This window comes from Harpia harpyja, chromosome 19, assembly GCF_026419915.1.
Source record: "Harpia harpyja isolate bHarHar1 chromosome 19, bHarHar1 primary haplotype, whole genome shotgun sequence".
Lineage (NCBI taxonomy): Eukaryota > Metazoa > Chordata > Aves > Accipitriformes > Accipitridae > Harpia > Harpia harpyja.
The window spans coordinates 4,776,114-4,803,410 of NC_068958.1; the positions used below are offsets into that span (position 1 = coordinate 4,776,114).

Sequence of the window (27,297 nt, forward strand, 5' to 3'; positions counted from 1 at the left end):
ATCTTCAGGAGAAATGCTGCCTGACACAGGGGCTAATGCTGGAACAAGCGAACCCCTCCACTTGTATCCAAACCCTTCCCAAACTGGGGGAATTTGGATGCAGGCTGGGTACCACGGTGTGTTCAGCATGCAAGAGCAGAGGCACGGGGCGGTGGGGAGCAGCGGGGGGCACTTCCCAGGGTGATGCTGCCATTGAATGCTTAAAAGCCCCCCAAAACCCCGTCCCTGGGCTGCTCGGGGCTCCGTGGGGCCATGGGTGGGCGATGCTGCTCAGGGGACACTGCAGGGACCACGATGCTGCTCAGACCCTGACCACGCCAACCGCCGGCCAAAGCCCGGCTTCTCTGCGATATCTCCATCGGGCCCTTCAGAGCCACCTTTAAAAATCTTGCACCACCTGCGTATCCTGCCCAAACAGGCCCTAATTTCAGGGCTGAGTCCTGGGCAGGAGGAACAATAAACCTTCGAGGTGGGAGATCTAAATCAAACGTTTCTTTTCCTACCCCCGCTAAATTAAATTTTTTGGTGTTCCCACCTTCGCTTTGAGCTCTCGGGAAACGTGTAAATTTATTTTAATTCTGCTCTTAAAATCTAACTGCTGGGAACTCCAGCAGGAGGGTCAGATGGTGCCTTTCCTCGCCGTGTTTGCTTTCTGGCATCCAGCTGACGGCTCCAGCCAGCCGCCGAGCGAGCCCGGGAGGCTGCGAGTCCCCGCTGGCCCCAGCTGGGCTGTTTGTTCTCTGCTGGGCACCGAGCTGGGGAGAAAAGCGGCGTTTTCCTCCCTGTTTTGAATTTCTCTGCTCTGCTTGACTTTTCTTCTTCGTTGGGCAGCAGCAGAGCCACAAGAAGGGGTAAGAGGGAGGTAAGCCCCTGTTTCCCGGCCGCCTGGGCTGGCTCGGCTCGCCTCCGGCACTGGTTAATGTTTTTTGCAGCAGGGGCCGAAGGGACGGTGGTGCACGGAAGAGGAGGAGGAGGAGGAGAGCATCGGAGGAAGGCAGGGGCCCCACGGCCGTCACGGCTGGGATAAGCCAGCCCGGAGCGAGCCTCGCCGGTGAGTGGAGTCTCGGCTGTGGGCGGTGGGAACCTGCCGTGGGCTGTCCGAGAAACTCTTGCGGGTGTCGCGGGATTTCCCGAGCGGGAGTTTGCAGCTTTGCTGGGCTGCGGGGGGACAGCGCGGGGTTTGAAGGCCGCGTAGAAGTGAGCGGGGGGTTTTGGTGGGGTGAGCTCCGGGGCTGTCCCCCGCCACGGCCCGTGGCTTGTGTGGGAAGGGGTGTTGCTTGCCCAGGAGACCCTGCTGCACCCCTGCTTGTGCACCCAAAAACATGCGTCTGGAGCAAACCCCGAGCCGTGTCCCTGGCCGGGAGCCCAGGGTACAGGGGCTGGGGTGTCTGCAGGCAGGATCTGTCCCCTTCCCGCACCCGCAGCCATTGCACTGCCCTCTTTTGATAGGGAGCAAACCTTGTGCCTTCATTGTGGCCAAGCAGTTCCTGAATACAAGGGGAAAAAAAAAAAAAAAAAAAAAAAAGTGGTTTCTGCAGGCGTGAGCGAGCACAGGCGTTGCCCCGTGCATTTCCAAGCCCCTTTTTGAAGTGGGGCCCCTCTGAAGGGTGTTTAGGAGTGCACACGCATGCAACGGCGATCCCATTTCCCTGCTGGAAGGGGGTCCCAGCAGCCCACTCAGGGACGTGCCCCGGGTCTCACTCCAGCACCCACAAGCTGCTCAGCCCCTCGCGCAGCACCCTGAGACGTGGTGAGACCGAAACGGTGGGGAGCAGCCGGGCTGGCCGGGGGTCCCCTACCCGTGCCAGCGAAGCGGTTTTGGGATTTGCAGGTAGAGATGTCCTACGTGAGCTGCGCCTTGCGGGCGGCCGCCCCCCGCCGCCTGCCACCCCCCTGGAGAAGCCCCCGGCCCTTCAGCAGCGCGACGGGTCCCACGACGAAGAAAAGCGTCCCGTACCAGAAGACGCTGAAGGAGGAAGGCTCCGGGAGCGGGGAGCCCAGCCGGCCCCCACCACCCTCGGCCGAGGTGGTGGTGGTCGGAGGGGGTAGCCTGGGGTGCCAGACCACCTACCACCTGGCCAAGCAGGGTGTCACCAGCGTGGTGCTGCTGGAGAGGGACCACCTGACCTCGGGGACCACCTGGCACACGGCCGGTGAGGCGGTGGGCGCAGCACGGGTGGTCCCTGGGGTGGGGGTGGCGGGCACGGGGATGCCCACGGTTTGAGATGTGCCGTTGTCCGTGGAGGGGATCCGTTGCGCAGGCTGGCTCCGGATGGGTTGGAGAGCTTGGGCTTTAAATGTGGAGAATTTCAGGGGCTCTGTTTTTCCTTTTGGCGTAGCTTTTTGTTAGGAAAACGTCCCCCAAATGTTCTTTTTTTTTTTTTTTTGAAGTTTTATATGATCACGGGAAAACTAAACACTTTCTTTCTACACCTTCTTTTTATCCTTCTTTAAGCCAGTTTTCTTTAACAGGGAGGGAGGAGCTAGAAGATGTTAATTCAATAAGCTTTTTGGGGGTTTTGTCTCTTTTGGGGTAGTCTCCTCCAGAAACTCTTTTTTTCCCATTCATTTATTGCCCAAGGAAAATAGAAATCGATGATTTGTAGGGCTCCCACATCTCCACGAGATGGAGCAAGAACCCTGGCAGGGTGACCCAGGCCACGAGTGGGATGGCGGGGGCCCTCTCTGCATCCTGGGATGGGGGGGTGGGGGGCGGAATCCCCCGTCCCACCCGTGGGCTCTGTGTTGTGTGCGTGTCCTCCACCCCAGGTCTGCTGTGGCAGCTTCGTCCCAGCGACGTGGAAGTGGAACTGCTGGCGCACACGCGGGACGTGGTCAGCCGGGAGCTGCCGGCGGAGACGGGGCTGCACACGGGCTGGGTGGAGAACGGAGGGCTCTTCATCGCTTCCAACAAGCAGCGTCTCGATGAGTACAAGAGGCTCATGTCGGTAGGGTGAAGCCCCTCGGCGTCCCCCCTGGCCGGGTGGGCTGTAGGAGGTGGCGTTTATCTCCTGCCCACGGGAGCAGGGATGGGGGTCCCAGGGTTGCAGAGACCCCGGGTCTCCGAATGGCCTTGCCTTCCCACCCGGAGAGCTGCGAGTTGCCTGGGGTGGGCTTCCAGGGCAGCTTTCTGGCTTCTGTAAGGCTGCTGAAATCGGGCAAAAGGCTGGCAAAGTAGGCAAGGTTAAATCCAGCCATGAATTTTTGCCCTTTCAGATAGCGGTAGCATCCTTTTTCCAGCTGCACAGGCAGCTTGTTTGCAAATACAGGACCATATTCCCTGAAATCTGTGCAGACCGTGCCACCCCACGCTGGATTTAGTGCTTGCCTTGGGGCAGCAGTTGCCTCATCTGGGAGATAAGCGCATCCTGGGGGTCTCCTCCTCCTCCAGCAGCAAGTGATGAGCAAAGCTTTTGTTACCTGCTTGAGCTCCCGGTTTTCTTGTCCGGTTGGCAGCTGGGGAAGGTGTACGGTGTGGAGTCCTACGTCCTGACCCCGTCGCAGACGAAGGACCTGTACCCGCTGATGAACATCGATGACCTGTACGGCACGCTGTACGTCCCCAAGGATGGCACCATGGATCCAGCTGGTACCTGCTCAACCCTTGCCAGAGCAGCAACTGCCAGAGGCGCTACGGTAGTTCCTAATTAGTAATTACTAATTAATGCCTGTTGACCCTGGGAGGAGATTTCATCCTCTGCCTTCCCCAGCTCCTTCTTTCCCACCGGAGCAGAGCTGGTCCTGCTGCATCAGGTCTTTGCCCAAGAAGGGTGTTGTCCTGTTCAGCTTTGATAGCTGCTTGGGTCACAGCAGCAAAGCTGGCAGAAACCATGAGATCCAGGGAATATACAGGATGAAAAAAAGACCTTTAGGAGCAAGACAAAGCAGCGCCCAAGGCAGGTTCCTTGGGAGAGCAGAGGTTTTTGGGGTCAAGTAACACAATCCGCTCCTCAAGGCAGGGACTACCAGCCCATCCTTGGTGCATTGCTTAGCTCACATGCGTGTAAATAATAAACACCCTCTGCAGCTGTGGGTGCACAGAGCAGCGGGTTAAGTCTGCAGCTGAGGAGGGGTATGTTGCTATCAGCAGTAACAGCAATAGCTGTTGGGAAAGGGACATGGCCAGTGCCAGACTGCTGCTTAGATTCACCTTTCCCAGTTTTGGGGGGTAGATGTCAGGCAAGCCGGGTCGTCCCACCGCCCTTGCGACCCTGCGTGACTCTGCTGCCCTTCCTCTGTCGCCAGATCATCGAGAACTGCCCGGTCACTGGCATCCAGGTCAGAGCTGACGATTTTGGGGTGAAGAGGGTGTATGCGGTCGAGACTGCCCACGGGACCATCCAGACTCCCTGCGTGGTGAACTGCGCAGGTACGGCGCACAAACCACGGCGGGGAAGGTGGGGGAACGGGGCTGCGGCCGCAGGGCAGGGGTTGGCTTTGCATCCCGTGAGCCGGAGGGTCTACGTCAGTCCTCGTTCCGCTCCGTCTGGCTGTCACCCCCAGACCGCCGCAGGTCTCTGGAGGACGGAGGGGTGCTCAGCGTGGGGCCGCTCTCTCCGCAGGCGTGTGGGCGCGAGCCTTGGGCCGGCTGGCCGGCGTGCACGTGCCGCTGGTGGGGATGCATCACGCCTACGTGGTGACGGAGCGCATCGAGGGCATTCAGGTCGGTCCCGTGCGGCTGCGGATCGGTTCCTCTGCTCTGGAGGACAGCGCTGTCTCCTGCCCCCCCTGCACGCAGCAGGGTGAGATGGGAAAGACCCCCTGGGACCCCCGGAGTGCAGGACCCCCAACACATTCCTGCCTTCAGTGCAAGCCTGTGCTGCCAGGTCAGGCTCTGCACCCGGGGAAGTGCACGTCCAGCAGCTTCTCTTCCTAGCAGGACTATCAGACTACCTTTAACAGAGTCATATTTAATATTTAACAATGTTATGACTAGCAGGATAATTTTTTTTTTCTTTTTTTTGGTCTTGGTAGAATTATTATAGGGTCTCTGATGTGTTTGGTGTCTGATAGCTGCGTTAATAAAGATGCCAAACACTTTCCGAACAAGCCCCAGTCCGCGGCAGGCAGAGGTGTAGCTCTCCAAGCATTTCTAAACTCTCCCAAGAAATCTGTTTCTGCCGTCCGGCTACAGAGAGTTGTTTTGGAGTCGAGGGAGACTTCATTCACTCAGGCGCCAGGGCTTTGAAGGTGACACATTATTTAGTTTCCATCCTGCTGACACAGTCTGTGATTTTTCAGTCTGAGGTGCCTCATTTTAGAAAGCGCTGGTGTCAATGATTACACTTATATCCCAGTAATTCTGCTGTGGCATACAAACACGGTGAGAGAGACTTTTCAGAGAAGAGTCTGCAGCTGGCAGACCCCTGTGCCTCCCATTCAGTCCACTTAATTCCATCCGTCAACGTGAAACGCAGTAGGCCCTACACCAATACTTCCGCGCTACCTAAATGTTTCTCTATCCATTATTCACAAGAACAAATCCCTCATTCTTTGCGCACTGCTGCCCACGTGTTGTGCTGCTGCATCCTCCTGCGGAGGTGGGTGGCAGAGGAACGATGCTTTCCAAGCTGGGATCAACCGCAGCAGCTGCTCCCGCTCCCCCCGAGCATCCTCGGTGCTGCCTGTGCCGCGGAGGAACAGCCGGAGAGCTGAGGTGCTGCTGCCCTCGCGCCTCTGCGAACGCACCCACAGCAACGGCTCCTGCCCGCAGCGCCTAATTAAGGCAGGATTTGTGCAAGGCTTGGCTTCCAGCTTGGGTGCCCGGGCATGCGGCACCCAAATTTCAGGGCTGAGGGAACATCCACGGAGCCACCGCTGCTCCCGTCCTCGGCGGGTCGTGGCTGCAGGTGCCGACCCTGTGCTCCAGACCCTCAGCTCATCCCGCTCAGCCTCGCCAGAGCAGTGGGGGGGTCTCCCCGCAGCTCTCATCCCTCTCTCACCCCTCCGCTCCCCCTCCCCATTTTGCAGAACATGCCGAACGTTCGCGATCACGATGCCTCGGTATATCTCCGTCTCCAAGGCGATGCCCTTTCCGTGGGTGGATATGAGTCAAACCCCATCTTCTGGGAGGAGGTGAGCGGTGCCGGGAGGTTTTCCGGGGGGGAACGAGGCAGGTTTCCAGGGAACCCACCTCGGAGGGGTGGGCGCAGGCGTGAGTGCCTCAGCCCCCGGCTCCTGCGGGTGCCAACCTCCGCACGGCTGGTGGGGAAAGCACAGGACAGCATCTTCCCTTTGGGTCTGTCTGTGGCATAGATAGAAGATGCAGAGGCAACAGCAATGAGATGAAAAGGCTGGGCTGCGGGGATTTAGAAGTCACCATGCGGTCCCTGCCCTGCTGCGTCATCCCTTTATCCAGGCGCAGGTGTCTTAATTCGGGCTCTGCCCCAGACCTTTGGCTTGGCTGGGCTGTTCATGAAAACCCAAAGAAACCAGAGTCTGCAAAGCAGCATCTGTTTTCTACAGTCTCCAAGGCTGCTAGAACTGAGAAGTTCTTATGCCATCAGCTGTACTCTATTTTGTGTCCTGATTCCCATTTCCCACCTTTAGGTATCTGAAAAATTTGCTTTTGGCCTCTTTGATCTGGACTGGGATGTTTTCATGCAACACATTGAAGGTGCCATCAACAGAGTACCGGTGCTGGAGAAAACAGGCATTAAATCCACCGTCTGTGGGCCAGGTAACGTGGCTGCAGTGGTACCGTGACGGCTGTGTTCCTCCAAGGATCTTGCTGGAGGCAAGGGGAAACTTCATGTCCTGGGGAGAAGAAAAACCTCTCTGAATGCAGAGAAAGTGGCTGTGGTCTGGTTGCAATGGTGTCATCTTCCAAGGGGTGGCATCCCAGGCTTAGCCTAGGTGGAGAAATAGCTGGGGATCTTATTGTCTTGGTCCAAACTGGGGATGGCTAGCGCAGATTTACGGCCGATGTTGTGGCCACCGGACTGGGGAATTAAGGGGCAGATTTCTTCCAAGCAGTGGCCGTTGTTTTACCAAGTGTTATCTTATGTTATTATTTTTACTACTTGCTTCTGGGCCGATGACATTAGATTTACCCAGATTTACATCCCAGGCTGTCTGGTATGGAGTTAAAGGCCATAGCGTCGCTGCAGCAGCAGATGGAAGTGATGCCAGCCATCGAACCTGAACCCTGCACACTGGGTTTGGCCTTGAAATCCACCGCATGCTAAAAAAAAAAATTTTTAAAAAATCCCTTTTTGCTGTAGCACTTAAAGGGAAACCCTCTTGGGGAGGGAGCGGTGCTGCTGTACAAGGGGAAAGTAGGGCACATCTCCTGCCCCGCAGCAGATGAAACATGACACGTACAAGGTGGAGGCCTTGGTCCTGGGTACGGCGGGTTTAATTAAACTGAGGTGTAAGCAGAGCTGGTGGCCTCTGGTGGGGAGCTGACTTCTTATAGATAAATGTCTAGTATTTGTAGTACAGTAATGTAATTTCCAAAGGGTCAGCGCTCCTTCTTTTCTACTTCTTGATTTAAACCAGCAGCTGGTTTGCTTGCGACAGCTGAGTCACGCTGGGCCGAAGCAAATAGCAAACACTTGTCCTTTCTGCTGCGCGGTAAATATTTCACCACCAGAACAGTTACCGCGCTGTGCTTCAGGCGCAGGGGATGAAAGCAGACCAAATCGGGGTGGTTTAAGCTGTTTCTCCTCCAGCTGCTAAGCCAACCCTGCAGCCGAGCGGGCCAAGGTCCCGTGGGAGCACTCAGCATCCGTCCCAGTGCAAAGTCAGCGGGGCTGGCGTGCACCGCTGGTGAAGGGCAGGTAATTTGGGTGTTGCTCCATTCATTCAGTGAATTTGTAGCCTGGCGTATCAGTATGGGGATCTTGGCATGTGAGAAGCTGCTTTGGTGAAAAGTGGAAATATTCTTCTGGCTCTGCTCTTGGGAGACAAGCTGGGCATTGTTGGGTGGGGGAAGGACCAGACCGAACTCTGTCTTCCCTCTCTCCTCCTTTCACACGGATGGATGAACCACCATAAAACAGGGAGGAGAACTGCACACCTCTGTCAGGGTGGTTTTGCTCTGTCCTCCCTAGCAGGGATTTGCACAGGGGCTGTGGTTGATAGCCCTGTGGGGAGCAGGAGCTGGCAGCATGAGACAGCATTAGCACAGGAGCCTTGGGCAACATCAGCAGCAATCCCTCAGTGGAATAAAGTAGCTGAAATTCATGAAAATTCCCAGCAGAAATCGATGAAGGTGAAATATATTCATCATAATGAAATATGGCCCAGGTGTTGAAGAGGCAACAAACAGGTCGGTGCAGCCCCCTTGGCTGGGGGACTGGGAGAAAGCAAGAGGCTGCTTCAGCCACCGCAGCGCCTCGTGCACCTTCTGGTTGGGGATTCATTCTGCTTCACAAATTTTCAGTCTAAACCCCAACACTGAGGTCCTCCCCACGCAGTACGGGCGTGCAGCAAGCGCTGCTGAGCTGCCCGGGGCTGCGGAGGGCACAGTTACCCCAAGCCCGGGGTCTCGATGGTGCAGGGACAGACCGTGGAGATCTGCAAAGGAGCTGCCTTGTGCCACCAGCGCCTGCCTCTGCCACTGGCAGTGCAATGTGCATGTGTATGTGTGCATCTGCATACGTGTATACTCATGCAAGCTTCTGAAGCCAATATATGTATATATATGTATGTATATTTGCTTCAGGAGCCTGCACAAGGCGCCTGTGTGACGCTGGGCATCCCAGTACCAGGGCAGCCGTCCCTTTGGCTTCTGCTGCTTGGGCGCTGTTGGAGAGGCGCAGGTGGGGGATGCCCGAGCTGAGATGCTGGGAAGTACTCGGTGTTGGTCCAATTCTGGCCCCATCGACCTCTCCGGGAGCAGGAGCAGGCCAAGGGCAGCACGGGAAGCTGTAGGAACCCTGCTCTTAAAGTTTGTGATGTGTCCCCAAAATGCCTATTCTGGCCTCGCTGGCACATCCCTCTCTCTGTCTTGCAGAGTCGTTCACAGCCGACCACAAGCCGCTCATGGGGGAAGCCCCAGAGGTCCGAGGCTTCTTCCTCGGCTGTGGCTTCAACAGCGCTGGTAAGAGATACCTGAAGGGATCACCCCTCGGGCATCCCAATGCGGGCATCGTATCCCGGGCAGAGCCCGGCACCCACAGCCGCGCTTGGCCTCCTGGCCTCATCTGGGTCCTCGCCTCTTCCCCCAGGGATGATGCTGGGAGGTGGCTGCGGGAGGGAGCTGGCTCACTGGATCATCCACGGGCGGCCGGAGAAGGACATGTACGGCTACGACATCAGGCAAGTCACCCCGGCTGCCCCAGGTCCCCGCGGGCTGCGGGCTCCTTCGCTGATACCCCTCGTCCTTGGGTGCTCCTTGGGGACGGGTTCCGAGGCAGGGAGGGATGCTGGCGTTGGGAGTGGGTGTCTGGGCAGCATCTGTGCCACAGCCTGTGTCCCTCCGTGGAGCTGAAATCAATTATGCTCGATGGCTTTAATGAATTTACACGTGGGGTTCATCTCATTTGCCTCATCCCACTTCTACGCAAACAGCTTCCATCAGACACGAGGAGATTGCAGCGATGGGAAAGGACAGGGTAATTACGTTTGGGTTTTGTTGTTGTTCAATTAGTGCCGTGCCTAATCCTCTAAGTTAATAATCGGGGGTGATGATTTCAACAGGAGAAAGATTAGCTTTCCCCCTCCTCTGCCGCACAACACGGGCCGGGAGTTTTGACTGTGCAGATGTTGGCTCTGTAATTGCTTTTGACTTGCTTGATTATATTTGATTGGGTTTGGGCTTTCTTATAGGGCTGCTAGCCACAGCAACCACCTTTGCAGGGACAAAGCTTTTAAGATCATGTTGCTTTAGTGGCAAAGCTGGTAAGAACCCCATTGACTCGGGCTGGGAGGAGAGGGGAGCCGGTGCTGGTGCCTGCAGAGGTCAGCAGGAGATGCCTCCAGCAGCCTTCCTCCACCAGCCCTGCAGCCGGGCCAGCGACGGGCCAAGCCCGGGAAGGAGACATCCCCGGGCTGGACAGGCTCCGCCGCACCGTCAGACGGGCGGGTTGGCACAACCGCAGCCGTTGTGGAGCTGACCCGTGCCACGGGACCCCAGCCCCGCTCAGTGGCCGGGGGCTTTCCAGCCCTCGCATCTGGATTACCCGAGCATCCCCCGTATCCCGTCTGCCCCATCGTCAAGCTGGTGTCGGTCACGTTTTTTTTTTCTTTTGGTGACGATTACTAAACTCCTCTTTAAATACCTCCCTTTTCCACACATTTAAGTATTTATCCTCTCAAAACACTCGCTTGTAAATATTTCATCTGGCAGCTGTTGCTCCTCTTGCCGCTGTCAAAAATTCAGCGCGTCGGTGAAGGGGCTGGGGCTGACGGGGCAGACAGGGGTGCCAGCGACATGCCATGTGTCACCCGCTGCCTGTCCCGTGCCAGAAGAAGAGGCAGCTGCCCTCACAGCGAGCCCACGGCTGCTTTTGGGGAGCATCGCTTGCATTGCTTGCGCTGCTGCAGGGCTCAGCCCCGGTGCCCTGCCTCTCCTCTGCACCCAAGCAGCGGGAGAGAAACTTAAAGTATTGTTTTAAAAGGCCCTATGGATGACATTTTGTCTTGCCTTTCACCTGCTGCCTGCCTCCCTTTCTCCAGACCTGGGGGCTTTGGGCTGGAGAGGAGCTGGTGGTAATTCGGAGAGCCGTGCTCCCCTGCCTGCCGAACCCGGAGGACGGGAAAGGTGCCACCGGCGCCCGGGGCTACTCTCCGTGAGTTATCAGTCTCTGGTAATAATAACCTGAGCATGTGCTGAGCTGGCACATACCTTCAAGGAGCTTTTCGGTTTGAAAGATGAAAATATGTCAAAGAAATTTAAAATGCTTCAGGTTTTATTTGTCTTTCAGCCTAGGGAGAATTGGATGAAAAACATAAGGAATGTCCAGGGCTCTTTCCTTCGTCAGGGCTGCATTTAAAGCCAAGCAGTGTGCGAGGCATGTTCTGAGGCCGGCCCCACGCTGAAGCGAAGCAAAATTAACCTCAATTCTCCTCTTTTTCTATTCCCCCCCCCCCCCAGCAGGGCTGTATCCTGCTCCCAGTTGCTCTGGGGTACATGTGCCTGGAGCAGGACTGGGGAGCTCGGTGGGGGCTGTGGCGAGCGCCCGGCTCCGCTGGGCAGCGCCGCGGCATGGCCGGCACCAAGCCCTGCTTGGTTCCTCTGCTCTCCTACCCGTGAAACTGGTGCAGGAATAGCAATTTTACACCACAGCAGCTGCATCCACATCTGGGTCTGGCTGAGAGGGCCAAGCCCGGAGCAGGAGGCACCCGGTGAGCTGGTGGGCTTATCTGGACGCTGCCCTCTCCCTGCCTTCCAGGAGGTTTCACCAGTCCCTCACAGACAACAACCGCTGGATCCGGGAGCGGAGCCACGAGTCCTACGCCAAGAACTACTCCGTCGTCTTCCCCCACGACGAGCCGCTGGCGGGGCGCAACGTGAGGAAGGACCCCCTGCACGAGGTGAGGATGCGCGCCCTCACCCGGGCTGCCGTGCGAGGAGGAGCGATGGGAAGACCCTCGCGGTATCCTTGCAGCAAAAAAGAGGTGGCAAGGAGTGGCCGCAGCTGCATCGCTCCCCAAAGCAGTGTGCTGCTCGCCGGGTGCACGCTGCGAGGGTGCTGGGGCCATGGACAGTTTAATGGTAGAGGTGCCAAGCACTCCTCTGATATTTAAATTAGCAGATGTGGCTTAAGAGCCCGGTGATGGTCGCTAGGCAAGGGAAAAGTGGAGAGAAGGGCTCAGAGGCTTATTTCATTTACTGCCAGTCAGGCTCAGGGACAGTCGCAAGGGCTGGGGGATGCCGGACGCTCGCAGGGATCTCCTGCCTCCTGCTCGCCGAGTCTCGCTCGCAGCTCAGCAGCAGCTTCTCCTCCCCAAAACGGCGTCTCGCGATGCGGAGCGAGACCGGGGCATGAGGAGGGATGTGGGAAGAGTGGGGAGCAGCTGTGCCTCCGCGGAGGCGGTTTTGCCGGCACCCACTCAGTCCCTGCTGGTTTTGCTCCCTGGAGCCCCCAGCCAGGGCTCCTTCCCTGCTCCCACCTTTGCCAGCTGCTTCCTTGCACAAATCTCCGTAGGTGAACACTTTCAAGATGCAGCACTTCAGAAAAAAAAAACCAGTTTCCAGTGGTTTGCTGCATCAGCAGCATTGCAGCAACTGCAGCTCAGAGCCCCCAAAATCACCCACCGCTCCCAAGACGGTCGGGGTGACCCGGGGCTGGTGCCTCGTCCCACCCCATCACTGCCAGTCCCAGCCCCAGCAAGGAGCAGCCACGTTTCTCGAGCCCATTTCTGCTCATCGCTAATTCATATCACGCTATTCCTCTTCCGATGGAGAGCGGAGGCTTAAGCAGTAAAACAGACATCCCTCCCCACCGTCCCCCGGTGTTTGGTTGACAGCTTAGTTGTTTTCTGTCACCGAGGATGCAATTTATTTTTTAATAGCATGTCTAATAAGCGATGCCCATTTGACTGACAGCCTGGTATTTATACATGCAGCTCCAGAACATTTGCTGTGTTTTATAAATAGGCACTGAATCATTTCTGAAATGTTCAACAAAATCTATTCTTTTCTGAACAAAGGCACCAAACAAAAATATCTTAATGGATCCCTAATTAATTGTGTGCAGAGAGATTTTCCTGAGAGCACAGAGGAGGAATGAGAAGCTTGCTATATAAATCTTAAACATCATTATATAATTAATCTTGTAAACATCGGGGTGAATGTTGCGCTCCGGGTTTAGCATCTCTCAGTCAGTAATTCATGCACCCTCGCACAAGTTTTGGTAGGGTGCACAGCTGGGCTGCCGGACTCCTGCCTGTCAGCTGCCTTTGAGGCAAATACCTTTCTTGGGGGGACAAAAATATCGGGCAATTTGCAGGCAGCTGGGGTTTGCCACTGTTTTAAAAGACAAACTGCAGAGCTGATTTTGGCTACTGATAGCCAAAGCCAAGGGGTCACAAGTCAGGTCTTGAGCATGCACTCCAGGAGGGCAGCCTGGGTGCTGCTCCAAAAGCAGTGAAAAGGCTTTTTTTTAACCATTTGTTGCCATTTCTCCGGCTTCGCTTGCATAGGAGCTGCTGCGACAGGGCTGTGTTTTCCAGGAGCGGCATGGCTGGGAAAGGCCCGGCTGGTTCAGCCCCAGGGGAGCAGCCCCGGTAAGCACGGCACGCGTTTCGGGGGGCATTCAGCCCGGAGGGTACCGGCCGCGTCCAGCGCATCTAGGATGCATCCTGCTTGTGCAGGATGTCCGATGTGCCGCAAGCAGTTGCATGTCCCCAAAACGGGTCCATAAAAGCTGTTGGGCTTTAATTCCCCGTAACAGGGGTAAGAGGGAGATCTGTGTGTGCTGTTGTGTGTGTCTGTCCGCTTGTCCCTCTGCAACAGGCAGCGTCTGCCTCCAATGCCCCCAAACGACAGGCACTGATCTCAATTCTATACGCAGCGGGCAGGGATGCCAGGGTGGGGACCCATCACCATGGGTAGGGATGCTGGGAAGGGGACCCATCACCGCGGGCAGGGATGCCGGGATGGGGACCCATCACCATGGATAGGGATGCTGGGGTGGGGACCCATCACTGAAGGCAGGGATGCCGGGATGGGGACCCATCACCATGGATAGAGATGCTGGGGTGGGGACCCATCACTGAAGGCAGGGATGCCGGGATGGGGACCCATCACCACAGCCAGGTCCCTCACGGACCTGCTCCTCTCCTGGCACGGGGTGAAGAGCAGCCCCTTGGCTTCAGCCTCACATCATCTTCCTCACTGCCCCCATCCTCCCGCTTCCCCCCTCCAGGTCCTGGATTACGATTACTACGGTGCGTACGGCCAGGAGCGCCACAGGGACTACACCTACAACCAGCTGCTGGGGGACGAGTACACCTTCGACTTCCCCCCCCACCATGACATCGTGAGTGCAGGGGTGCAGCCCTCCCTTGGGCCAAAACCTCTGGGCACATCTGGAGTCGGGGAGGGGTTAGAAGCAGCAGAGCCCGTGCCACGCTGCCGCTTTGGGTGGAGCTGGTGAGGCTCAGAGGGAGGGGAAGCAGCAAGCTTTGCCCAAAACTGGGGAAAATGTTCCAAAAAGATTAAGAGAAATGCGTGGCCCGTGCTCAGAAACCTCAGCGGAGAGGCGTACAGGGATTTTACTGCTGCTTTCCTAAATGAAAGAGTTGAGACCAGCTTGGGGGGAATAGCCAATTTCATAAAATTTAACTGTTATTATTGATAATTATCACTGTGTTAGTGACATTAAGAATGGGATTAAGCACACAGAAAGGCCTGTCAGACTTGCTGCATTTAATACCTGATTTTTCAGGAGTGTTTGAAGCCTTGCAGGCTTTAAAGTCACCAGGTGAATCTCTTGATAGTGTTTCCCATTACATAAATGGCTTTAATGTGTGTCTCCCTTTGTGGAGTGAGAATATGGCTCAACTTCAGCGGTGCATTTGCTTTAATTGTAGATCAAGAATGAATGCTTAATGTGCAGAAATGCCCTGGCTCTCTTCGACATGTCTTATTTTGGGAAATTCTACCTGGTTGGACCTGAAGCAACAAAAGCGGCGAACTGGCTGTTTACTGCCGATGTGAGCAAAGCGCCAGGTACCGGCTCAGTCCCCTTGGCTTCGGCTGCACGCTGCCTCTGCTGAGCACTGCCCTGGGAAATCACATCTTACACCAAAACAAACCGGGGGGGGACCCAAACTGGCTTTTCTTTTAAATGCTGCTTTTGCAGAGGGTATGGGAAGTGTGGGAGAGCAACTGCTTTCCCTGTCCTCACCAGAGCCTGGCTTCTGCTCTCATTTACACAGGGGCAAATGTGCTCTGAGCCGGGGGGGGGGGAAAAAGGGGGGGGTCTGGCCCTCTGGCTCCAGCTGTGGCTCACAGCTGGAGATGCGATGGGTACTGGAGTGAATCAAGCACGACCCTCGCCAGCCGCGGTTTGCACGGCGAGAAGCTGGCACCTCCTCTGGGGCTGGGAGGCAGCTTACGGCATTTCCAAGGATGCAGCTCCAGCTCCTCATGCAGAACTGGAGGGGAAAAAGCATCGCTCCTGTCCCCCTTCTGGTGCTGGGACATCCAGGGTCCGTCAGGGCATACCCAGGCAGTGACAGCTGATGTAATGATGAGGACAAATTTTCCTGCTACCCACCTCCCTCTGCCAGGGCTGGGGCTCTGTGCCAGGGCTGGCTGATGGGCAGCAGTGCCCATCTCCTTCCCCCAGGCTCAACCGTGTACACCTGCATGCTGAATAAGCGGGGCGGCGTGGAGAGTGACCTGACCGTCAGCCGGATCAGTCCTGGGGACCCAGCCTCTCCCCTGGCCCCCACCTTCGAAGGTAAAAGCCCTGAGCATGGGGATGCTGGAGTCAGGCATGTTTCTGCAGCTGCCCTGGGGCTGGGGGGGATCACTGGGTGGGTTTACCCTCCCGCAGTTCAGCTCCCAGTCTCTCCCGCTCCCTTTTTCAGCTGTGACAATGCACACAAAGACCTTTCCCAATCCCGGGAAGCCGTGGAAGCAGGTTAGGTCCGAGGCCTGCCAGCATCTCCTCCATCCCCGCCACACTCAGGGTGCCGCAGGCGCGGGGGTGATTGCATTTACCTAATGGCAGCCACCTGGCTTTTTCCACCTCCGCCCCTCGGTCCCTGTAACCCAATTATCCCCCTTGTCCCCGGGGGCCTGCACTGCTCATCCGCATTATTGGGTTTGTCCAGCCCTGGCTGGCGGCTCTGACCTCTCCCCAAGTCCTTATCAGCTGCAATAAAAAGGAATTGAAAGGCAGCAGAGCAGTCAGCCCAGAGGGCAGAAATGGCATTAGGCAGCAGCAGAGGAGGAGGAGGAGGAGGACACTGAGCTGGTCTCCAGCAGCGCTGCCAAACGCCGTGCCCGGTAGCACCGGAGCTGCCACCAGAAGGGAGGTTTGCACTCGGGTGGCCAGTGCCCACCGAGCCTTGTCCCCACTCAGTGTCACCCTCAGGGCCACTGCTGGGAAGGGACCAGCCCTGCAGCGGTGCAGCCCCCAGCACCAGCCCAAGGTGGTGGCCACTGGGGGGGTGATCTCGCCGCCTTTGCCCCGGCGTGATCGGGTGCCAGCGAGCTCTTCCTTCGCCGTGGGAGAATCCTGCATCCCTCTCGTCTGGGGCGTTCGTGGGGGGCAGAAGGGTGAGAGGAAGCGGATGGCAGAGCTGCAGGGTTTGTCGGGCGATGGAGGATTTTAATCGCAGCAAAGTCTATTTTTCCAATTACAGTAGGTGGCTGCACTTATTATCGTTATGACAGATTATCAGAGAGCAATTTTGTAGCGGCAGAAAAGACAGAGGAAAGACTGATTACATATTAATCAGCTCTCAAAGCCCATCCCTGGGGATTTTTCCACCCAGCATTACTGACAGGATGAAATTCCTCCTCGTATACAGTGCAGTCCCTGCACTGGTTATGGCCCCGTTGCTGCAGCCTTCTCTGCTCCCACCTGTAGTTCCCGGCTCCCTTGGCACTTTGGCATCCGCTCTGTACTGGGACAAAAAAGCAGATGCTTTTGCTCTTGTTCTCAAGGGATAAAGAGTTTTTTCTCTTCCTGTGATGCTTACAGGCACCTCCAGGGCTCGAACAGCTTTTTTTACCTTTTCTTGTTTCAGGTTTTAATGGTCATTTGGCTTTCACTGTGGTGAGCCCCACAAAAGGCAGCATGGATGTTAGCAGAGCCCCAAAGCCCTCCTTTGCCCCAGTACTATTTAACCCCCCACTTTCTTGGCAGTCCCCCTGGGCTATGCAAGCTGGAGAGGCTCAGGGCTGCAGCTCAGCCTCTGGAGAGCAAAACCAACCCCGACCTGAGCTGGGCATCACCCCCAGCCCAACGCTCTCGAGCCTGAAAGGCTGCCGGGGGGGTGTCTTCCAGGGGATGGCTACTACCTGGCTATCGGCGGGGCCGTGGCTCAGCACAACTGGTCGCACATCACCGCTGTGCTGCAGGACATGAAGCTCCGGTGTAAACTCCTTGACTGCTCGGAGGAGCTGGGCATGATGAGCATTCAGGGCCCCCTGAGGTGAGTGTGGGGAGAGCATCGCGGTCCCCTCCTTGCACCCTGACCATGGAGGGATGGAGGGATGCCTCAGACGTGAGCCAGGTCCCTGTGTCGGGCAGGGGTAGGTGTGAGCCCCACGGCACCAGGCAATGGTCTGGCTGGAGCAATATGCCCTTTGCTGGGGAATTGGAATTTCTTTTGAGGCTCTCACAGCATGGCATATGACCCACGTCAGCTCCCCTTTGGAGGGAGAAGTCTTTCTTGCCAACAAGACGAGAAAGCAAGTTTTAGTGATAACCCTCAGAGCAGGCTGGCGAGCTACATCTCTTTCACCGCGGCTGCTTTGCTGTTTCCCCACAGCCGCGTCGTCCTCCAAGAAGTGCTCGACACTGACCTCAGCAACGAAGCTTTCCCCTTCTCTACCCACAAACTCATCACGGCCGCAGGATGCACGGTAGGACGGGGCCAGCCCTCCAGTTTCCCAGGGAGGTCTGTTCACTGGGGCGACCACCCGCCAGCCTGCGCAGCCGAGCATCCTCTGCTAGGATGCTGAGCATCCTCCGCCTGCCTCCACATTGCTGCAATGGGCAGCTGGGAGGTTTTTTTATGTTGGAAAAGGCCAAAACCTGGGGTGTTTTCCTCCCTGCTTGCTTGCCAAGTGCCAACCTGCTCTCCCAGCCCGCCTGGCAGTGTCGTAGCCCGGTCTGAGCTTGGGGAAGGGACATGGTGACTTATAGCTTTGCAGTGCTGTTGGAGGAACAAGAGACACCTCCCACAGATTAGGGGTGAGCACTGGTGATAAAGAGATTTCTCTGACACTCTAGATCCCCTCCTTTTTGCCCTGGTCATAGGGACAATTTAATGTAAAGCGTGTCAAGTACTGGCGGTAAGGGCTGGGCAGCCTGTGGAGCCAGTATATTTGATCACAGGAGAAGTTTGACACCCTTAAGCTGTCTGTACTAGCGCAGATCATCCTGCATTTGCCCAGACTTCAGGGCTCGCGTCAGCGGTTATGCAAGAAAAGCACAGAAATGGTAATGCTCCGTGCTAACGCCTCGGGCTAAGCCCCTCGGCGTTGGAGCGAGGGGATGAGAAGCATTTTGGGGTGCCGGTGGTAACCAGCACTGCTGCCCGGCTTGGGTGCCTGGTGGGGAGTCATGGGTGGGGGGTGCTGGCCGGCTCCTGCCCCCACGACGCATCGCCTGGGGAGGCAGTGCCGGTGGGATGTTTTGCAGGCAGAGGTGAGCTCGCTTTCCCTGCGCTGCCTGCCTGGAGAGCACGGGGCAGGCACGTGCCTGCCGTCCTGAGTGCGACGGTCCTCAGCGAGCCGTGGGAGATGCACCTTGCCCAGGTTGGCAGCCTGGCACCTCTGCCGGGACCCGCAGCGATGGCTTTAACACCTTGTGTGGCATCGCTCGGAGGTGTCGAGGGAGGAGGGCTCAACCCAAAGCAGTTTGGTGTCTTTGGCTGTGTTGCAAAGAAGTGGATCAGTCCCTGGGGTTTGCTGTGAGGTTTCGCAGCGCTGTCTGCTTAGTTGGACTCCTCCGTCTCACCTGGTGCAGGGCAGCGAGAAAAGAACCTTAAATCTCTCACCCGCCTCGCCCAGCAGAGATGGTATGAAGTTATCCCTGGGGGAAGGGGGTGATGGCAGTTCTTTGGGGAGTTTTGTCATGTGTGAAGCTGCTGATTTAGCCTGCTTGAAACATCCTAAATAGAAGAGTTGGTGACAATGAAGTGTCGTTTTGTCAAAAGAGAAACATTCTGGGAAAACCTGCTACTGGCAAGTTTTGGTGTCGGGGAAGAGCTTTTGCAAGGTTTGCCCGAGACGCTCTGCCTTGGTTTCTTATTGATGTTTACCCCATGTGAAATATTCCTTCTGTTGCAAAAACACCCCTTTGGAAGAGAAGGTCAAGTTTGTACCCCATCCTTCCCATGGGAATCTGGGCAGGCAGTGGTCCCAGGGCATCCCTCTCCCTCCCGGAGGAGCTGGCTGGCAGCAGGGACCATGCTGAGCATTCACTCTGGTTCTCAGGCCGGTGTCTGATGGGAGACAAAGGGAGTGAAGGTGCAGCAGTAAATCTTGTAAAAGGCAGCAGGAAAACAGGGAGCCAGAGGCAGGCTGGATATTAGTGAAATTGGGTTAAGCCGTGCGCAGCCACTTTTCATTCAGAATTAAAGTGGCTTTAATTCGAATGCAGCTGGCTGCTGAAGGGATTGCTGCTAAATCAAATTAAGGCTTCTTGATTTGTGAGCAAGAGCCTAGCCAGGGTTTAGGGTGGTTTAACTCAGTCACAGATTTTGCCCAACTCGGATTAATCCTCCAAACCATCAGTATCAGTGCACCCTGTGCTCCAGGTGCCGAAAACCCGGTGTGCCCAGTGTCCCTTGGGGGGAAACAGCAGCATGGGGGACCCAAAAGCCAATCCATTGTTGCAGGTTGTCCAACACGTCGCATTTTAGTCCCCACTGGCGAGTTAAACCCTCCCCAGTCCTCCCCTGTCATGCCTGTGGCAAGGTGATAATATCTTGTAAAATCTACTCATCCCCTAGGAAAGGTGTATAAATGTTCCCGTCTTGAAAAGCGTGATTAGTTTATTTGCATTTCACTTCAAGTTTATAAAAAATAATTGGGTCCTGTGTGGAAGAAATAGCTGGCAGAAATTTTGTGGCTTCTTTTGGGTGTAAATGCCCTGACTGTCAGAAGAAAGCTTTCCTGCCTGAGGGGTGTGTGAGGGCTCTGGGCTGGGGGGAGCACCATCCTTTGGGATGTCTCCTTCAGGCTCCCACTGCACGATGAGCACGGAGGACTCCATCCCACGCTGAAATTAGAGTAGGAGGGTTTCTCAGGACAGCGGGCTGAAGCCTTTGCTGATACTAACACCTTCCAGGGGGATTAAACTGAACCCAACATCTTTAAAAAGTTATTGCTGAGATTTTCATGCATTAACTCAGTAGCTGAACAAAATCAGCTAGAGTGAAAGGAGAGTTCCAGCAGAGTTAATGACTCTGGAAATTACCGATTGGTTTGTGAGTTTATATATAGCATCTCTCATTGTATTGAACAGCAGAGAAAGGTGCCCCTTTGAATTTCACTGCTGGATACAGGGTGAAGTTCAGGTTTTCATTTTCTAGAATACTTAAAATGCTTTTGAATTGCTGCTCAAAGACCCAGGTATTGATGTTATTTCATAGCTCCAGTTGAAATCTAACAGGAAAACCTGTTCCTAGGGGAATTCAGCAGAAATCCAGCAGGAGCAGCTGAGCCCACCCCTTGACATCCCCCTTGGCCTCCGTGGCGGGATGTGCACCCCTGCCTGGGGTACGCATGCGTGGGTGCAACCCCAACCCCTGCCTGTGCAAAGCTAATGACTGGCACCCCAATTTTCTCCAGGATACCTGTTTTCTATGGTGCACTGCTCTGCCTCACCGCTCTTGCCGGGATGCTCGTTCCCCCGGAGCAGGGGTGATTTGAGGGGAAGTTTCTCCCAGGAGCAACTTGCTCCTGAAAGTAAAGTGCACTTTAGCTGCAGCGCTGACTACTGAGTTGCAGGCAGGGTTAATGAGCCGGGAAGTTGCTCGTCAATCCCCAGAGCATCTCCTGCCGTGATGAAGATGGTACTGGCTGCAGCAGCTTGATCTCTGGCTGTTGCCTAATTAGATGACACCTTTGTGTGGAGCGAAAAGCTTCTCTGCACCCCTTGTGTCTGTGCACCTTGAAAAGCCTTTGTGCTTCGCTGCGGGGCTGTGGCAGGGACCAAAGGAAGGATGGCTCCCCGGCACAGCTTCCTTTGAGGAGGCTCAAAATAAATTACCAATACCTATGGCGTTCCTTCCTCCTCTCCACTTCTGTTGTAAAGGTTAAGGCATCTTAAAAGTTGCCTTAAACTCTGCTTGAGGGCATTATTTTTGCAGTGCCAGTAGAGCAGGAGGGTGCTGGGGGAAGCAAGGATGGATTTGGGTTCTCAGCCATCACGCACTGGCCGTCCTCACAGACAAGAGCCCGGGCACCCCTTTGGTACTTCTCCTGCCTGTTGCTGCCTGTTTTGGGCAGCGGCTGCTGTTGTCTGTTGTTGTTTATACCTGGGATTAGAGAACACAGCTGGGACCAGCTCCTGGTTGTAGTAAGAGCTTAGCAAATGGCAAGATGCAGCTTCTGCCCCAACGACCTCCAGAGCCAGCATGGACAAGCCAGCCTCAAAGCTGTGGAGCATGCCTGGCCAGCAGAACCAGCCTGGAAGTCTCTTCCTAGCTGAAAACTGCTTTATTAAGACTGCATGAAACTCTTGAGTTAATCTCTCTCCCAAAGCGAGGTATGCATTTGCAGTTGATGTGCATCCGAAGGGATGAACTGGAGGGGTTTTTGTGGGGGAGGAAGCAGAGAAATCCAAAGGGATGAAGCAGAGGGAAATACCCCTTGAGTCTGAACTGCATCTCCAGGGAAGGTGCCTGAGCTGGGGTGGTCCCAACCGGCCTGGAGAGCTTTGGGGATACAGACTGTTTCAGAAGGGACAACAGGAGGATGCAGGCAAGCCTGCCTGGGCAAGAAGCAGGGGGGACACGGGCAGGGCAGTCCCAGCACGGCTGGGGGGTCTGTGCCCCCGGGAGTGCAGGTAGGCATATCTCCGAGGATGAGGCTTCCCCCCCCCGAAAAGCACCGAGTCCTCTGTGCAGATCTGCTCGTTCCTCTTTGGAGGTTCATGCACTCGGCGTGGAGCTAATTTGGCAGCAGAGAGTAACGCTTTGGGGCACGATCTCTGCTGGGGGGAAACCTGAGCATCCCCTCGGGGTGAGCAGGGTGCGGGTTGGGATGCCGGGCTCAGCCCCTGCCAGGGAGCGTAGGGCCTTTGGGTGCCTCTGCCATGGCAGCACCATCCCAAGTGGGGGACAGCAGCCACGAAGTACCCCGAAGCAGGACAGTCCTGCTGGGGACCAGCTTCCCCATCAGACGGGCTGATTTGGGGAGATGCAGGGCTGAGGGTGCCCACAGGCTTTCTTCTGGCATCGAGGGATCAGCAGAGGGAGACAAAAGCCCGGCTGGAGCCGGAGCATCACGACTAACCCCAGCCCAGCTGGTGGGACAGCCACGGGATGGGTGGCCGGAGGATGCTGGCCACAGCCCCCTCGGCTCACTGGCCGTCTCTCCTGGGCGCTGCTGATAGCTGGGGATGGAGGGGCTGTGGGTTTGAGGTGCCGAGCTTAGGCTGTCCAGAAAAAAGAAATTCAGTCTGACCCTGGCTTCGTGCACTAGGGAGAGCAAAGAAATGCCTTCCACCAAAGCAGGGTGTTCGCACAAGGTTCCCGGGTGAGCCGGCTTTCCTCCCGCCGTGGCGATGGGTGGCTCTGTGGCTTCTCTCGTGCTGCATAGCCCGGCTCCGTCCGCAGGGGTGTTTGGCTTCTTACATTTCGCAGGTCCGTGCCATGAGATTGTCGTTCGTTGGCGAGATGGGCTGGGAGCTGCACGTGCCCAAGGCGGACTGCGTGAAGGTTTACCAGGCGGTGATGCAGGCGGGTGCCCGGCACGGCATTACCAATGCTGGCTACAGAGCCATCGACAGCCTCAGCATCGAGAAAGGTTTCTTGCTTTCCTTACAGCAGCGCTCATTGCTTTGCCTCCGGCCAGGGGAGCAGGGCAAATAAGTTTTTCCCAGCTTCAAGGGTGGGTTAGTGTGACTGGAGGTCTGGCAGCTACTGGCAGAGATGCTACCAGCCCCAGTGCTCCTTGCTGAGATTTCCCCAATATGGGCTTCTCTCAGGGGTGCTTTGTCCAGGGCCAAGCGAATCGAGGGCAACAGAGGTGTCCAAAAGGGAGGGGTGACGTCTTGGTCTCCTGATGCTGCTCACCCTGGGCTTGCTGGCATGGCAGGGAGAGGCTGGGTGACCCATGTTTGCTCTCTGCAGGGTACAGGCACTGGCACGCAGACCTGCGCCCCGACGATACTCCACTAGAAGCAGGCTTGGCCTTTACCTGCAAGCTCAAGTCTGGCATCCCCTTCTTGGGCCGGGAGGCTGTGGAGGCTCAGAAAGCCAAGGGCATCTTCCGCCGCCTCGTCTGCTTCACCACCGAGGAGTGAGTACCACTGCTGGGCTCCGCTCAGTGCCACGCAGCACCCAACGCCGGCGGCTGCCCCGGGACGCGCACCTTCAGCCGTCCCCATCCTGGGGAATGCACACGGAGCTCAGTCGCAAGCCGGTTCAGCTGTTTTCCATGCTCTAATTCCGTCTCTCATTTAAATCCCACCGTAAATTCCCTGCTGGATGTTTAATGGGAGCTGGAAATGCTGTGACAGGGAGTGGGTTTATCTTGTTTCACCCAGAACAGCGGGAGGTTTTGCAAGTCGGGCTGGAGGGGCTTTGCCAGCACCTGGGATCGGCGCGGGGAGCTTAATGAACCTGTAGGCAGCGGGAGCCCCGGCACGTGGGCTGCTCCGGGGCAGAGCCGGGGTCCGGTCCCCCCAAACCCCTCTGCCCCGTGGGGTCCTGATGGGGCAGCTCTGCCTTTGCCTTGCAGGAAGGTGCCGATGTTCGGCCTGGAGGCGGTCTGGCGGGACGGCAAGGTGGTCGGCCACATCCGTCGGGCAGACTTTGGATTTGCCATCGACAAAACCATCGCCTACGGCTACATCCGTGATCCCGCGGGGGGCCCGGTGAGTACAGCCCCCCTGCCACTGCCAGCCCCCGGGGACGGCTGCACCTTCTTCCCCGCAGTGGGGGCTTGCTTTTGGGGGGAGCATAGTGCTTGTTTGGTTTTGAAGCCGTATGCACAAGCTCATTGCAAACCCGCTGTTGTCTGGGGAGCACGATGGGGCAGCCCCCCCGTGCTTCCCCCGTGGTGGAGGCTGGAGGGTGAGGGATGCCGCGGCTTGGCAGCGAGGCCAGTCTCACCGGCTGTTGCTCTGCGATGCTCTCTGGCTTAAGCACTGCCTCTGATGTTAATTGCAACGGAGTATTTAATTGCAGCAGTGAAATAACGTATGTTATAGGGAGCAATGGCCAATAGGAGCGCAGCAGGCTCTTAATTAACCCTGGGAGACTCCTGGATAGTAAATCAGATGCCCTCATTAAGCAGCGTGCTGTCGGCAGATGCCAGGGACCCCAGGTGGGGACAGAGGGCTGTGGATGACATCCCCCGGGACCCTCCCTGTTGCAAACCAGGAGCAGTACATATGCTTGTGCTTTCATTCTCTTGCTTGCCTTGGCTTTTAATCCCGCATCAGTGCAAGACTCCCAAGTCAAGTGGCTTTGTGTTCCAGTTGTCCCCTCAGCCCCCGTGGACCACCTTTTCTCCCCACGGTGAATGTTCCCCCCTAGACCTTCCTTTCCTTTCCCCCTTTCCCATTCTCCCTCTCTCCTCCCTGTTACATCTCACTCTCCCGGCCGCCCCCCGCCTGCCCCAGGCAGCGTGATGGAGGCAGCAGGATGGAGATGGCGGGGGGGGGACGACACACACGACAGTCCCCTCCTGCCTCCAGCGAGGCACCGATGCGGCAAAGCGGCACTGAGTGCATCCCCACCGGGTGCATCCGTCGTGCCGTTCTTCCCCGCTCGCACACCCGCTGCAGGGAAAGCTCTGCCACGGCAGCGTGCAGCAGGGCTGGCAGCAGGCAGCTGCCTGCTGGGCTTTGCGGGGGCCGAAATGGCAACGGTGGAGAAAGGCGTCGCGTACGGGTGGTCGCGCCGTGGGGTCCCCAGCTCTGCCAGCTCCTTTGCGTGGCCGCTCTGGCTGGCTGCAGCCAGGAAGCAGCGCTTGTTAAGCAGATGTTAATGTGTAGCCCTCATCTCACTGCTCCCTGGGATAATTCCCACTTGGTTTGGGCAGTAATTGCGGAAGGAGGCGGGAGCTTTGCTGTGCAGGGAGGGGAGGTCGCTCGGGGGGGACCTGCACTGGGATCCTGCCCCGTACCATCCCCATCAGGGCTTTGATGCTGGACCCAGACCCCACACCAACCCCGAGACCTTGGAGGAGGGCACACAGAGCCCCCCACTTTGCAGTTCCCTGGCAGTGGGGTGCCCAGCACGGCTGCTCAGGGCCTTGCTGTGTTGCATGTGGCCCTTTAGTTTCCATCCCACGGATACGGCCCTTCAGTGACCGGGTGTGATGCTCCCCACGCTGGGAAGGGGGGTTCAGGATGGGGATGTCTCCGCAGCATCAGGGCTAGGGAGTCAGAGGAGCAGAAGAGGTACAGGGGGTGAGATGGAGAGCAGAGAAACAAAAATCCTGTTTGTTGCTGAATCACTGACAACTTCCCACAGCCCTTCCCTGTGCCGGGGTGTCTCAGCTGCCAGCACCGCCTGGCTCTGGGTGAGCCCTGCGGGCAGAGGGGACAGCTCACGTTCGTAATGCCAAGCGGTGACGTCCTGGCTGCCACCGTGGTCCCCTCCTGCAGCCAGGGCTGACCCCGTTGGGGTGTGCCATCCAGCCTGGTTGTTCTGGCTATGAGCTCCCACAGCCTAGCAGTAAGTGCACCTTGCACTGGGTGCCACTGAAAAAATCCACAGAAAAAACCAAAAACTCCAAAATAAATAAATACTGCATTCTTTTAATTTTTTTTTTAGCTGAGCACTTTTAAAAATCTGGTTTCCTCCTCTCTGTGCGTCCTGGGATGGCAAAGCCGGGTTTGCTGCGGAAAGCAGATCTGCGGGGTGGTGTGGGAGCTTGCCCAGTGATGGAGCTGGGATGCTGGCAGGGAGCTGGTGCCTCACTGGTGCATCACGGCACCTAACAGGGGTTTCACCATGGCTCTGCCTTGCAGGTCTCGCTGGATTTCGTGAAGAGCGGCAGCTACCAGCTGGAGCGGATGGGAGTGACCTACCCTGCCCAAGCACACACCAAGTCCCCGTTCGACCCGGACAACAAGCGAGTGAAAGGCTTTTACTGAGAGTGCGGCAGCGTGGGGCCGGCGAGCGGGTGCTGTGGACGCCGGGATGAGGAGAGGGAAGATGCCATTAGGAGCTGCTGGCTGAATTCCTGGCCCCCGGGTGCCCTAGCTGGCTCCAGGGCCTGCTGGGAGAGCCGGGCAAATGTCTGCAGCGAACTCGTCAAACGAATTTAGGTCAAATTAGAGGGGAAGAGGAGGAAGAGATTCCAAAAAGTCCAAAGATTTTGTTGCTCTGTTTTCTAAATGAAGCAATACCACTACAGCAATAATTCTTTTCCATGGGTTAATTGGCCTGAAAACAGCGTTTTGCTCGACTGCAAATGAAGTGGTTTCAATTTTTGACTTTGCTGGAAACTCTTTCCCCCAACATGTAGTTTCATGCTGCCTGGAAATGAATTTTTTTAACTAACTCTGCTGTTAATACAGCTGTAGCCTCCAAACCTGCCGTCTCTCCGGTCCCTTGCTGCATCTGTCCCTGTTCCGATGGGTGTCACCTTGCCCTGACTGTGCCCTGGGGACCCGGTGCTGGGGTGGGAGCACTCGTGGGGGCCGTGGAGGGAAGGGGCAGGGGGTCCAGGGCCATTGCCTGGCCTGACAACGTGGATGCTCTGCTAACTGCAAGGTTCTTCTGGCCCGTGAAGTCGTTGGCTTTACCCAGGGGGTTTCCAGGTATGTTCTTCCCATCTCTGCAAGCACAGGTTCATCCCTCCATCCCGTCTTGCCCCAGTCACAGCCGGAGCTTCAGGTCCCACTTGGGCAAAATGTTTCCCTGTGGCTCCAAAGTTCAGAGGGATTTTAAGCACCAACTTCTGTTGCCTTCAGCGGTAACTGGCACCTGAGGCCCTTTAAAAAAATCAACCCTGGGGCACAAAGAATTCAATACCTGCTTCAATTTTGTTCGTGGTGCTCAAGCGCTGCCTCAGCATGCGATGGCTGTGCAGAAGGCAGGGAGGGTCGATCTTCCCCAGACCTGAACGATGGTCTTGTCCATTTGTGGGAGGGCGAGAGTAAAGACAAACCCCAGTTTTTGGCCATGGCAATGGGAGTGTGTTGGTGCCCAGGGAGTGCTGCCCGCCTGTACCAGTCCCTGGGTTTGAAATGAGGAAAACATGGTGGTGCCATGCAGCCCCTTGATGCTAATTGGAGAGACGTTCTTGTGTCGTGCCCCAGAGAATAAAAGAAACTCCCAAAGGCAAGTGCCATTGGAATCTGGGTCCTTGCTGCGTGTAGCCTCTGAATTTATAGAAGGAAGAGTTTCATGAACGTGTTTTGGCCCGCAGCTGCTTTGCCAGTACTGTTTGGGTTTGTGTGTCCTCTGGGCTGTTCCCTGTACAGGCAGGACCAGCTCAGCTCTGTGGTGTAAGCTCGCCAGCCGGGG

The 27,297-nt window shown here is 56.6% G+C and overlaps 1 protein-coding gene across 2 annotated transcripts; it reads left to right on the top strand.

Moving 5' to 3' along the window:
- The first annotated feature begins 612 nt into the window (after positions 1-612).
- On the top strand, positions 613-27,127 carry SARDH (sarcosine dehydrogenase). Of its 2 annotated transcripts, none has more exons than XM_052815578.1 (22): positions 613-851; positions 933-1,051; positions 1,832-2,153; positions 2,770-2,948; positions 3,457-3,636; positions 4,246-4,369; positions 4,563-4,663; positions 5,971-6,075; positions 6,550-6,679; positions 8,960-9,046; positions 9,174-9,264; positions 11,340-11,481; positions 13,093-13,176; positions 13,818-13,931; positions 14,485-14,623; positions 15,246-15,359; positions 16,917-17,064; positions 17,404-17,497; positions 22,453-22,615; positions 22,942-23,110; positions 23,552-23,687; positions 25,794-27,127. In XM_052815578.1, exons 3-22 carry the CDS (start codon positions 1,838-1,840, stop codon positions 25,917-25,919), a joined length of 2,742 nt encoding a protein of 913 aa, XP_052671538.1. In that variant the 5' UTR covers positions 613-851; positions 933-1,051; positions 1,832-1,837; the 3' UTR covers positions 25,920-27,127. The 2 variants fall into 2 exon arrangements, with proteins under 2 accessions (XP_052671538.1, XP_052671537.1); XM_052815577.1 differs by having other exon boundaries at positions 657-851; positions 936-1,051.
- Positions 27,128-27,297: the final 170 nt, after the last annotated feature.